Source organism: Bombina bombina, chromosome 1 (genome assembly GCF_027579735.1).
Source record: "Bombina bombina isolate aBomBom1 chromosome 1, aBomBom1.pri, whole genome shotgun sequence".
Lineage (NCBI taxonomy): Eukaryota > Metazoa > Chordata > Amphibia > Anura > Bombinatoridae > Bombina > Bombina bombina.
This window is the reverse complement of record NC_069499.1, coordinates 824,548,588-824,562,357: the sequence shown is the minus strand read 5'-3', so window position 1 is coordinate 824,562,357 and position 13,770 is coordinate 824,548,588. Positions and strand designations below refer to the sequence as shown.

Here is a 13,770-nt window from a genome sequence, read left to right as displayed (position 1 = left end):
CTATATCAGTCTCTGACGTGGCATCCTCTGATTCAGAGGAGACCCCATCAGTAGAGGATACGTCAGTATGCTGAAGGTCAGAACTTAATTCACTAAGTTTAGGAAAATGTTACAAAACCGTTTACATTTATTTGAAGGCAAAATAGCAGTCATTGCCTTCTCTTTAGCTAACAGTGTGTGTATTTGTACTCATAGATATATTTAACAATTTGTTAAACAAGAGACACATAATAGAGCTGAATAATTTAGATCAGCTTAATTACAACATGCATACTTGGCTTTGTTAAATACCTGTTTAGGCAGCTCAAATCCTATGGCAGGTTCAGTTTGAGACATAATTGCAAAAAAAAAGAAAAATTAGAAAAAAATAAAAATAAATTAATTCTTCAAATTTATATCCATGCTCCTATATATGATATATGATATATATGATATATATATATATATATATATATATATATATATATATATATATATATATATATATATATATATATATATATATATATATATTCTCATATAACAGGCTTGAGAGAATGGGAAACAGAGTGAAAAAAATGTGTTTACTGGGAACACTGAATGAGCTGGGGGCGGAGCTTATAACAGCAATTTTGGCAGGAACATTTACATTTTTGGCGCCAAAAAAATGGCACACAATGATGACACGTCACCCTATGACAAATAGCATCATCACATGTGCGACATGCAAAGCTGAAGAGGATTTCTAATATACCTATCACTCTAAAAAGCAGGTAAGAATTTTGATTGTATATACAAAAAAAACTAAATGAACCAAAATAAAGCATAGTGGATAATTCTATTATAGCTGCATAAAATGTGATTATCAACATTCCATGAGGCTAACATAATACTTAGCATCCTAATTTATAAATAACTAGCTCCAAAAAAACCTGTATGTTTCACAGACTCTATCAACCTTGACAAATATTTAGCCACAAATAAAGTCTCTAAAAAAGAGCACTGAATTACTGACTCAAGGCATGGATACAAACAATATATAACAACTTAAATTAAATATTTCCCAATCCATAGCTGAGAGTGTCTTATTTTATGAAAGTATATACTTACTGTGTAAGACAACCATCCACATATAGCAGACAGTCAAACCAGTACTGAGACATATCAGCAGAGGTTAGAGGAGTATAATGTTGATCTGTAAAGGGAGGCAGCAGATTAATCCCTGCAACCGATTTACAGAGAGCCTTAGAATAGATTTCCCATAGGTGAAAACATGGCATCATTAGGCAACACTCCCTTCACATCCCTCAGATAAACACTGTACTTCAGAGGAACTGGGCTTCAATATGCTTAGAAGCGCCTATCACAGAAGAAAAATCAAGCACAACTTGCTTCACCACCTCCATGAGAGGCAAAGTTTGAAAAACTAAGGTATGAGTGAGGTGGGAGGTGTATTTATAGGCATTTTAAAGTTTGGGAAACTTTGCCCCCTCTTGGTAGGAATGTATATCCCATGTCACTAGCTCATGGACTCTTGCTACTTACATGAAAGAAAGGCGAGGCTTTGTTCCTGAAATACCACCTATTAAATAAATTTTTCTATGAAAACAGCAGGGAGTGCGTATTTTTCTTTCTTCTATTACTATCCAAGTTTCCAGTGACCTTTTTTACTAGTCTAGGACTAGTGGACTAATGCACATTCATACACACACTTATAAGCCAAGGAGGCTGAGGTCTAGGAAGATGAAGTTGAAGGTACGACAGAGAAATCAATGAACACTATCAACATCTAACTCTACCTTATTTATCATTAAATCTCCCTCCATTTGCACTTGGTGTAATTATTTACATTATAATGTATAGTTTCATTCTTGGTGCTTTGTAAATAAAAAGAACAATAATAATGTGCATAAATAATACTTTTAATTTTTGTAAAGACAGCAGCGAATACAGATTTATTAAGCCCATATATAAACAATAGATCGTTAACTCAGTTTACCTTGATGGTTTTTAAAAGACCGTTGTTGTCTTCAACTGTTGTGACAGCAAAAAAGTTTGCCTCGTTTCCCCTTATAATCCTATACACGGCTTTCCAGGCTTCCGAACCCACGGTATCTTCATCTGTGCATGTCAAGCGCTCAACTTCATAGCCCACATCATTTTCCGGGACAGTTGCAGTATACTGAGAGTAAACAGATGGTACTGTAAGATTTTCCATAATACACATTTCCCAGAGAGGCATAAATTTACTACATTCCCTATATCTCCCCTTTATGAATAAGGAACTTTAAGAACAGAGTAGTACAATAATAAAATGTGATGATTAGATAAAAACAAGAGAACTGAGAGACCCACTCACTAGGACAGAACAAAATCTAGAAAAACTTCTGTGCTTGTCCACAAGGCCAGTACCACTCAGGGTGCAGTCTCTTTTTGCACACTATGCCTTTTCACAGAGAAAAAAAATATCCTGTAGTATATCAGTCTGATCCTGCCGAATGACAGTCCAGCACCAAAATACCAGGCAATTCTTCTCTGAACAAGACAAACAACAAACCCCAGATGTACTTTTCGGCCTCCCTTGGGCCTCGTCAGTGAGGTGCAGTTCCATATCTCTAGGGCATGTGTGCAAGGAGTCCATATCTGGTTTCCCCCTTTTACTCTTAGGGAGAACTAAGAGTACTTTACATAAAAATAAAAGAACTGAGAGATGCACTCACTGAGACAGAACAAAAGCTAGAAAAACTTCTGTGCTTGTCCACAAGGCCAGTGCCACTCAGGGTGCAGCCTCTTTTTGCATACGTCTGGGGTTGTTGTTTGTCTTGTTCAGAGAAGAATTGCCTGGTATTTCGGTGCTGGACTGTCATTGGGCAGGATCAGACTGATATACTACAGGATATTTTTTCTCTGTGAAAAGGCATAGTGTGCAAAAAGAGACTGCACCCTGAGTGACGCTGGCCTTGTGGACAAGCACAGACGTTTTTCTAGCTTCTGCTCTGTCTCAGCGAGTGCGTCTCTCAGTTCTCTTTATGATTACATTAGAGAAAAGTATTATTGCAAAAACCTTACCCTTGATGTATTGAATCCCTGCAAATTGATTGAGAAAACACTTAAAAGGGATGTGAAACCCTCTGAGATTGTGATATAAAATGTTTCATTATGCCTAGTTAAAAAAAAAATCTTGAGGTTGCGCAGCATATCTCTGATTGCTTTTTGTTTGATTTGTCACCAGTAGACAGTGGTTAAAAATGATTGTTCTGTTGTGTGTACTCTTTCTCCTATTACCTATAGCTCTAAAAGATTATGTTCGATGTCACTGGACACACTGTTCACTTAAAGGCACTGACTCTGTTGTGTGTACTCTTTCTCCTATTACCTATAGCTCTAAAAGATTATGTTCGATGTCACTGGACACACTGTTCACTTAAAGGCACTGACTCTGTTGGACCGATAAGAACAGCCAATAAGAACATTTTAAGGCATATAGAAAAGTTTGTTAAGCAAGGCCCAATGGGCCGAAATTCTGTATAATGTATGCAACAAGAAAATCTCAGTAAATATGTAATTTGTCATTTGTTTGTATAAACCTCAATAAAACTATTTTGAAAATTTAAAAAAAAAATAAAAAAAATCTTTGCAATATACTTATTTCTTTATTTTGCCACATTTCCTATAATTTAACTATGAAAACTGTGGGGGGTTTTTAATGCTGAAAACCGTAAGTAGACAATGCAGACATTTCAAGCCTAACCCTGTTACATATATGTTCCTAGGGGTGAACAAACAAACCAGGGCCCCATGGCAAACATTTGGCAAGAGCCCCCAACTGCCTCCTTTTCCCCTTTTTTCTCCACTTTATTGATCCATTTAATCTGCTGGAGTGTTTTAATTTGTTTACAAATAGCTCCTTTACCTTTATTGTATATTTTGAAAGCGCTGCTTTTGCCTGTTGTATACTGAGCATTTCAATAGTTAAATACTGGTTAAAAAAAGCTATGTAAACAAGAATGTTTAGAATTAATCACACTCCCAGTGGGTGGGGGAACAGAAAGATATCTTAATTTTCCAATGTTCTCACTGTGTATAGAGAGATCAGATAAGGTGAATTTCATTTAAATATAGAGAGATAAGTTAATTATATCTCCTTTCCCTCAAAGCTCAGCCCATTTAATTGGGTTGTGGTTTTATTTACCAGAGACAGCTATTTTATATACAAAAATAAACCTAAATGAGCAATTTCCCATACATTTTATATTCTGCAGCTTGTAAAAAAAAGTAATTGTAAACACATTAAGGGGAAAACTATTTTACAGTACATGTCCCTTTAATTATACAGACATACAAAATAAATAAATAAAAGAGGAAGACAAGAATTAAACACCTAGTAGCCATGTTCTGCTGCAATATTTTTACTAGATACTGAAATATACGTTATCAATCAGATGTATGTGCATTAAATAGTGCACTGCACACATACAAGTTTAGAGCTCTGTCTGTCTATCAGCCTGCTTAAAGGGATATTCCAGCCAAAATGGGAAACTACATGGGTGCATTTCGGTATTGAACAGAAGCAATTCTGTAATATACATGCATTAGCAAAAATGCTTCTAATAAAAGCTATAGCTGTTTCAAAAGTGTATTTAAATATGCACCGTGCACCAGCATTTTAAATGCAGCACTTGCTCAGAGAGCCTAAGGTGCTTGTGCTACATGTTAATGACTCAATGTGTTAATTGCTTACATGATACAAGCCCCATTGATGATCTGAGCAGCTGCATTATTTAAAATGCTGGTGCACTGAGAATATCTAGCTATGCTTCACATGCACGTGCAGAGAAAACAGTGATAACTTTTACTAGAAGCATTTTTGCCAATACATGTTTATTGCAAATATGATTCTATTCAACAATGTAATAAATCTATGTGCATTTATATTTTGACTGGAAAAGCTTAAACATGACAGAAAACCTGGTTCTTTGCACTTGGAGAAAACAAACACAGACCGACACAAGGCATCGACCTACAAGAACATGAAATGGAATTAATGTGTAACATGGCTGGGACAAAATTTGCTTCACATAAAATATAAACAGCAACAGCTAATAATTTAACCCGGTGTGATCTGTGATTCATCATTTTAACACTAGATATATTACTAGTTCTGGTGTGTAATATTCCTTTAAGAACCAGAATGTTACAGAAACAGACCCAAGTGTCTATGTAATATTATTCTGTAGGTTTGATTCTTCCAAACGTCAGTGAAAAAATATTCATAATCAATCATTAATATTTTTCAAGCCTACAGAAAAATATGGATAATAATTCAACCAGATAGTTGAGTATTTTTGCTGGCTGTCCAGTAAAATCTTGAAAAAAATACTGGACACTCTCTCCAACATTGTCCATTTTTTATAAAAAGGCTGAGTGTTCGCTAAATGTAAAAGGCTCCTGTGCCTCAATGTATCACAAATATGAAGCAGAAATAAGTGGGGATGTCAAATCTCTATTGTTTACATGTTACTGGCAACCAAAGAGGTACAATTATTAATTTATATGTTTACTGGCAGCCAAAGGGTAAAATAACTGCATTGTTGGGTCTAAGGTAAGAGCTTTGGTGGGGAAAGCTTGTGTAATCCAAAAGACAACTGTGCCCAGGACAGCTGACAACCTTATCTGGCTCTCAGTGGGATTATTAAACAGATAATTAATCAAAATGTATAAATTAATTCTGGAAAATTATAACTGTTTTCATAATTATTATATTGGTCACTCTCTTCCCTGTATTCTAGCCGTATAACTGTTCTAGCCCAAAAGCAGTGATACTGTGCAACATAATATTATATTCATTTTACAGCTGGGTAGTGAGCCCATTAGTTCCTTAGGTCCAGGGGAGAACATAGAACATGTAAATGACAAGTAACAACTGCTTGAACAATATACTGTACTTTAGGCTTTAGCTGCTAGAAACTGCTACTATGTGCATTGCTGCACAGCAAATCAGTGCAGACCTCTCAGATGGGCTCTTTCCTAAGCTTAGCTGTTTTGCATTTAACAAAAAAAAAAACAACAGACAGCTGCTCTCATGAACATTTGTTTGCTTTTAGCGGCTCCACACACAAACATGTTTATATAGGGAGGAACGTTTTACTGCAAACACCAGCTGATTAAACCACACAACAGCCAGCCTACTAGTTTACTACAGTTCCCAAATAAAATGTTCCTCCACCTATGCACATTCATATTTCTCAACACAAAATATTGCCACCAATGTAAAGATACACAGCAGGCCTCCCCTACAGGCTCCTTACCTGTTAAAGGCACATTAAACACTGAATAAATGCTAGATAGAATGATGCATTGAAAGAAAAGATTAGTCTGAGATGTATTTGTTAAAGTTTCATTAGCTGTTTAAATAGTGACAAAGTAAGTGTAAAGTTTAAGGCCTAGATTTGGAGTTTTGTCGGTAACGACCCGAAAAACTAACGCCGGCTTTTTTCTGGCCGCACCATAAAAATAACTCTGGTATCGAGAGTCCACATAAAGGCTGCGTTAGGCTCCAAAAAAGGAGCGTAGAGCATTTTTAACGCAGCTTCAACTCTCGATACCAGAGTTGCTTACGGACGCGGCCAGCCTCAAAACGTGCTCGTGCACGATTCTCCCATAGGAAACAATGGGGCTGTTTGAGCTGAAAAAAAACCAAACACCTGCAAAAAAGCCGCGTTCAGCTCCTAACGCAGCCCCATTGTTTGCTATGCGGTAACCCTTCCTACGTCTGCACTTAACACTCTAACATGTACCCCGAGTCTAAACACCCCTAACCTTACACTTATTAAACCCTAATCTGCCGCCCCCGCTATCGCTGACCCCTGCATATTATTATTAACCCCTAATCTGCCGCTCCGTAAACCGCCGCTACTTACATTATCCCTATGTACCCCTAATCTGCTGCCCCTAACACCGCCGACCCCATATTATATTTATTAACCCCTAATCTGCCCCCCACAACGTCGCCTCCACCTGCCTACACTTATTAACCCCTAATCTGCCGACCGGACCTGAGCGCTACTATAATAAAGTTATTAACCCCTAACCCGCCTCACTAACCCTATCATAAATAGTATTAACCCCTAATCTGCCCTCCCTAACATCGCAGACACATAACTTCAATTATTAACCCCTAATCTGCCGACCGAATCTCGCCGCTATTCTAATAAATGTATTAACCCTTAAAGCTAAATCTAACCCTAATATTAACACCCCCCTAAGTTAAATATAATTAAAATCTAACAAAATTAATTAACTCTTATTAAATAAATTATTCCAATTTAAAGCTAAATACTTACCTGTAAAATAAATCCTAATATAGCTACAATATAAATTATAATTATATTATAGCTATTTTAGGATTTATATTTATTTTACAGGTAACTTTGTATTTATTTTAACCAGGTACAATAGCTATTAAATAGTTAAGAACTATTTAATAGCTAAAATAGTTAAAATAATTACAAATTTACCTGTAAAAGAAATCCTAACCTAAGTTACAAATAAACCTAACACTAGACTATCAATAAATTAATTAAATAAACTACCTACAATTACCTACAATTAACCTAACACTACACTATCAATAAATTAATTAAATACAATTGCTACAAAGAAATACAATTAAATAAACTAGCTAAAGTACAAAAAATAAAAAAGAACTAAGTTACAAAAAATAAAAAAATATTTACAAACATAAGAAAAATATTACAACAATTTTAAACTAATTACACCTACTCTAAGCCCCCTAATAAAATAACAAAGCCCCCCAAAATAAAAAAATGCCCTACCCTATTCTAAATTACTAAAGTTCAAAGCTCTTTTACCTTACCAGCCCTGAACAGGGCCCTTTGTGGGGCATGCCCCAAGAAATTCAGCTCTTTTGCCTGTAAAAAAAAACATACAATACCCCCCCCCAACATTACAACCCACCACCCACATACCCCTAATCTAACCCAAACCCCCCTTAAATAAACCTAACACTAAGCCCCTGAAGATCATCCTACCTTGTCTTCACCATACCAGGTTCACCGATCGGTCCAGAAGAGCTCCACCGATGTCCTGATCCAAGCCCAAGCGGGGGGCTGAAGAGGTCCATGATCCGGCTGAAATCTTCATCCAAGCGGGCCAGAAGAGGTCTTCCATCCGATTGAAGTCTTCATCCAAGTGGCATCCATCCGGAGCGAAGCGGCAGCATCCTGAAGACCTCCACCGCGGAACATCCATCCTGGCCGACGACTGAACGACGAATGACGGTTCCTTTAAGGGACGTCATCCAAGATGGCGTCCCTCGAATTCCGATTGGCTGATAGGATTCTATCAGCCAATCGGAATTAAGGTAGGAATATTCTGATTGGCTGATAGAATCAGCCAATCAGAATCAAGTTCAATCCAATTGGCTGATCCAATCAGCCAATCAGATTGAGCTTGCATTCTATTGGCTGATCGGAACAGCCAATATAATGCGAGCTCAATCTGATTGGCTGATTGGATCAGCCAATCGGATTGAACTTGATTCTGATTGGCTGATTCCATCAGCCAATCAGAATATTCCTACCTTAATTCCGATTGGCTGAGAGAATCCTATCAGCCAATCGGAATTCGAGGGACGCCATCTTGGATGACGTCCCTTAAAGGAACCGTCATTCGTCGTTCAGTCGTCGGCCAGGATGGATGTTCCGCGGTGGAGGTCTTCAGGATGCTGCCGCTTCGCTCCGGATGGATGCCGCTTGGATGAAGACTTCAATCGGATGGAAGACCTCTTCTGGCCCGCTTGGATGAAGACTTCAGCCGGATCATGGACTTCTTCAGCCCCCCGCTTGGGCTTGGATCAGGACATCGGAGGAGCTCTTCTGGACCGATCGGTGAACCTGGTATGGTGAAGACAAGGTAGGATGATCTTCAGGGGCTTAGTGTTAGGTTTATTTAAGGGGGGTTTGGGTTAGATTAGGGGTATGTGGGTGGTGGGTTGTAATGTTGGGGGGGGGGTATTGTATGTTTTTTTTTACAGGCAAAAGAGCTGAATTTCTTGGGGCATGCCCCGCAAAGGGCCCTGTTCAGGGCTGGTAAGGTAAAAGAGCTTTGAACTTTAGTAATTTAGAATAGGGTAGGGCATTTTTTTTATTTTGGGGGGCTTTGTTATTTTATTAGGGGGCTTAGAGTAGGTGTAATTAGTTTAAAATTGTTGTAATATTTTTCTTATGTTTGTAAATATTTTTTTATTTTTTGTAACTTAGTTCTTTTTTATTTTTTGTACTTTAGCTAGTTTATTTAATTGTATTTCTTTGTAGCAATTGTATTTAATTAATTTATTGATAGTGTAGTGTTAGGTTAATTGTAGGTAATTGTAGGTAGTTTATTTAATTAATTTATTGATAGTCTAGTGTTAGGTTTATTTGTAACTTAGGTTAGGATTTCTTTTACAGGTAAATATGTAATTATTTTAACTATTTTAGCTATTAAATAGTTCTTAACTATTTAATAGCTATTGTACCTGGTTAAAATAATTACAAAGTTACCTGTAAAATAAATATAAATCCTAAAATAGCTATAATATAATTATAATTTATATTGTAGCTATATTAGGATTTATTTTACAGGTAAGTATTTAGCTTTAAATTGGAATAATTTATTTAATAAGAGTTAATTAATTTCGTTAGATTTAAATTATATTTAACTTAGGGGGGTGTTAGTATTAGGGTTAGATTTAGCTTTAGGGGTTAATACATTTATTAGAATAGCGGCGAGATTCGGTCGGCAGATTAGGGGTTAATTATTGAAGTTAGGTGTCGGCAGATTAGGGGTTAATACTATTTATGATAGGGTTAGTGAGGCGGGTTAGGGGTTAATAACTTTATTATAGTAGCGCTCAGGTCCGGTCGGCAGATTAGGGGTTAATAAGTGTAGGTAGGTGGAGGCGACGTTGTGGGGGGCAGGTTAGGGGTTAATAAATATAATACAGGGGTCGGCGGTGTTAGGGGCAGCAGATTAGGGGTACATAAGGATAACGTAGGTGGCGGTCGGCAGATTAGGGGTTAAAAAATTTTTTTAGAGTGTCGGCGATGTGGGGGACCTCGGTTTAGGGGTACATAGGTAGTTTATGGGTGTTAGTGTACTTTAGAGTACAGTAGTTAAGAGCTTTATGAACCGGCGTTAGCCCAGAAAGCTCTTAACTACTGACTTTTTTCCTGCGGCTGGAGTTTTGTCGTTAGATGTCTAACGCTCACTTCAGAAACGACTCTAAATACCGGAGTTAGAGAAATCCCATTGAAAAGATAGGATACGCAATTTACGTAAGGGGATCTGCGGTATGGAAAAGTCGCGGCTGAAAAGTGAGCGTTAGACCCTATTTTGAGTGACTCCAAATACCGGCGGTAGCCTAAAACCAGCGTTAGGAGCCTCTAACGCTGGTTTTCACGGCTAACGCCAAACTCTAAATCTAGACCTAAGTGTTTATAAAACAATGGTGGCTGCCATGTTGTAACTTAGGTTACCTTCTCTGCTGTGGCCAATTAGGAACAGTTATAAATAGGTCACTAGAGTGTGCAGCCAATGGCTGTGTGGAATATAACAGTGTTCTGCACTTCCATTTCTAACAGGAAATGAAAAGCTTACAATTTCAGATTGGAATTACAGTAAAAGGGGACAAAATAAATAATGAAAATATATTGCAAAGTTTTTCTTATATATACGATTTATCATTTTATGTTACAATCTCAAAGTGTTTAATATCCCTTTAACTGGTGAGCCTTGCCTGCAATAGCGCCCCACCCCCAGAAGCAGGACTCAGGTCAGGATTCTAGTTGTTTTGATGTTGCAGAAGAAAATATGAAAAGTGAAATATGTGGACCGGAATCATCCTTCTTTGTGGATTAACCATCCACATATTTTAAAAGTGAGGGCTACAGTTGTTTTCTTTAGCGGTATGCCACTGCCAGTATTTACTATGAGTCCTGCACTCCCACACACACAAAGGTTCTAATTAAGGACTTTTTTTAACATGTCATTTGTAAGTTGATGTCTGTTTACAATTAATTTAAATGGACCTAAAACCGGATGGAGGAGAAAATATAATATGTAATTTAATTACTTTCGCCTAGATTTAGAGTTCTGCGTTAGCCGTCAAAAGCAGCGTTAAGGGGTCCTAACGCTGCTTTTTACCACCCGCTGGTATTTAGAGTCAGGCAGGTAAAGGTGTACCGCTCATTTTATTCCGCGACTTTTCCATACCGCAGATCCCCTTACGTCAATTGCGTATCCTATCTTTTTAATGGGATCTGCCTAACTCTGGTATTTAGAGTCTTGGAAGAAGTGAGCGGTACACCCTCTACCGACAAGACTCCTACCGCTTTATGGTCTAACGCGGAACATAAAGCTCTTAACTACAGTGCTGAGTGCTCTAAAGTACACTAACACCCATAAACTACCTATGTACTCCTAAACCGAGGCCCCCCCACATCGCCCCCACTATAATAAAATTTTTTAACCCGTAATCTGCCGACCGCACATCGCCTCCACCTACATTATACCTATGAACCCCTAATCTGCTGCCCCTAACATCGCCGACACCTACATTATATTTATTAACCCCTAATCTGACCCCCCCAACGTCGCCACAACCTAACTACAAGTTTTAACCCCTAATCTGCCGACCGGACCTCGCCGCCACTATAATAAATGTATTAGCCCCTAAACCGCCACACTCCCGCCTCACAAACACTATAATAAATTGTATTAACCCCTAATCTGCCCTCCCTAACATCGCCGCCACCTACCTACAATTATTAACCCCTAATCTGCCCCCCCAACATCGCCGCTACTCTAATAAAGTTATTAACACCTAAACCTAAGTCTAACCCTAACACCCCCCTAAATTAAATATAATTTAAATACAACTAAATAAATTTACTCTAATTAAATAAAGTAATCCTATTTAAAACTAAATACTTACCTGTAAAATAAACCCTAATATAGCTACAATATAACTCATAGTTACATTGTAGCTATTTTAGGATTTATATTTATTTTACAGGCAACTTTGTATTTATTTTAACTAGGTACAATAGCTATTAAATAGTTAATAACTATTTAACAGCTACCTAGTTAAAATAATTACAAAATTACCTGTAAAATAAATCCTAACCTAAGTTACAATTAAACCTAACACTACACTATCATTAAATTAATTAAATAAATTAACTACAAGTGCCTACAATTAAATACAATTAAATAAACTAAAGTACAAAAAAACCCCCACTAAATTACAAAAAAAAAAAAAAGATTACACGAATTTTAATCTAATTACATCTAATCTAAGCCCCCTAATAAAATAAAAAAGCCCCCGAAAATAATAAAATTATTAATAGAATGCGAGCTCAATCTGATTGGCTGATTGGATCAGCCAATCGTATTGAACTTCAATCTGATTGGCTGATTGAATCAGCCAATCAGATTTTTCCTACCTTAATTCTGATTGGCTGATAGAATCCTATCAGCCAATCAGAATTCGAGGGACGCCATCTTGGATGACGTCACTTAAAGGAATATCCATTCGGCGGGAAGTCGTCGGTTGAAGAAGATGTATCCGCGTCGGCTCGTCTGAAGATGGCTCCGTTCCAGATGGTTGAAGATTGAGGAGGCCGCATGGATGAAGACTTCAATCGGATGGAAGACCTCTTCAGCGCCCCTTGGCCAATCGGAATTCGAGGGACGCCATCTTGGATGACGTCATTTAAAGGAACCTTCATTCGTCGAGTAGTCGTCAGGAAAGATGGATGTTCTGCGTCGGCGGGATGAAGATGGATCCTGAAGAAAGAAGATTGAAGATGCCGCTTGGAAGAAGACATCGCCCGGATGGAGGACCTCTTCTTTGCCGCTTGGATCAAGACTTCGCCCGGATGGAGGACCACATTGCCCGGATTGGATGAAGACTTCGGCTCGGCTGAGTGAAGACGACTCAAGGTAGGGAGATCTTCAGGGGGTTAGTGATAGGTTTTTTTAAGGGGGGTTTGGGTGGGTTAGAATAGGGGTATGTGGGTGATGGGTTGTAATGTTGGGGGGGTATTGTATTTTCTTTTACAGGTAAAAGAGCTGATTACTTTGAGGCAATGCCCCGCAAAAAGCCCTTTTAAGGGCTGGTAAAAGAGCTGATTACTTTTGTATTTTAGAATAGGGTAGAGTTTTATTATTTTGGGGGGCTTTTTATTTTATTAGGGGGCTTAGATTAGGTGTAATTAGATTAAAATTCTTGTAATCTTTTTTTATTTTTTGTAATTTAGTGGGGGTTTTTTTGTACTTTAGTTTATTTAATTGTAGGTACTTGTAGTTAATTAATTAACGGCTAGATTTAGAGTTTTGTCGGTAACGACCCGCGTAGCTAACGCTCCTTTTTTTTCCTCCGCACCTTTTAAATAACGCTGGTATTTAGAGTTCTCTGAAGGGCTGCGTTAGGCTCCAAAAAGGGAGCGTAGAGCATAATTTACCGCTACTTCAACTCTCAATACCAGCGTTACTTACGGTAGCCGCCAGCTTGAAAAACGTGCTCGTGCACGATTCCCCCATAGGAAACAATGGGGCAGTTCGAGCTGCAAAAAAATCTAACACCTGCAAAAAAGCAGCGTTAAGCTCCGAATGCAGCCCCATTGTTTCCTATGGGGAAACACTCTCTAAGTCTGCACCTAACACCCTAACATGTACCCCGAGTCTAAACACCCCTAACCTTACACTCATTAACCTCTAATCTGCTGA

At 37.9% G+C, this 13,770-nt stretch overlaps 1 protein-coding gene across 2 annotated transcripts in view; it reads right to left on the bottom strand.

The window, feature by feature from the left end:
* LOC128646019 (cadherin-1-like) overlaps positions 1-13,770 on the bottom strand; it is a 306,436-nt gene that overhangs the window by 168,790 nt on the left and 123,876 nt on the right. For both annotated transcript variants that reach the window (XM_053699411.1, XM_053699412.1), the window contains exon 9: positions 1,979-2,161. In XM_053699411.1, the coding sequence (XP_053555386.1) occupies positions 1,979-2,161 (183 nt within the window). The remainder of the gene's footprint in view (positions 1-1,978; positions 2,162-13,770) is intronic.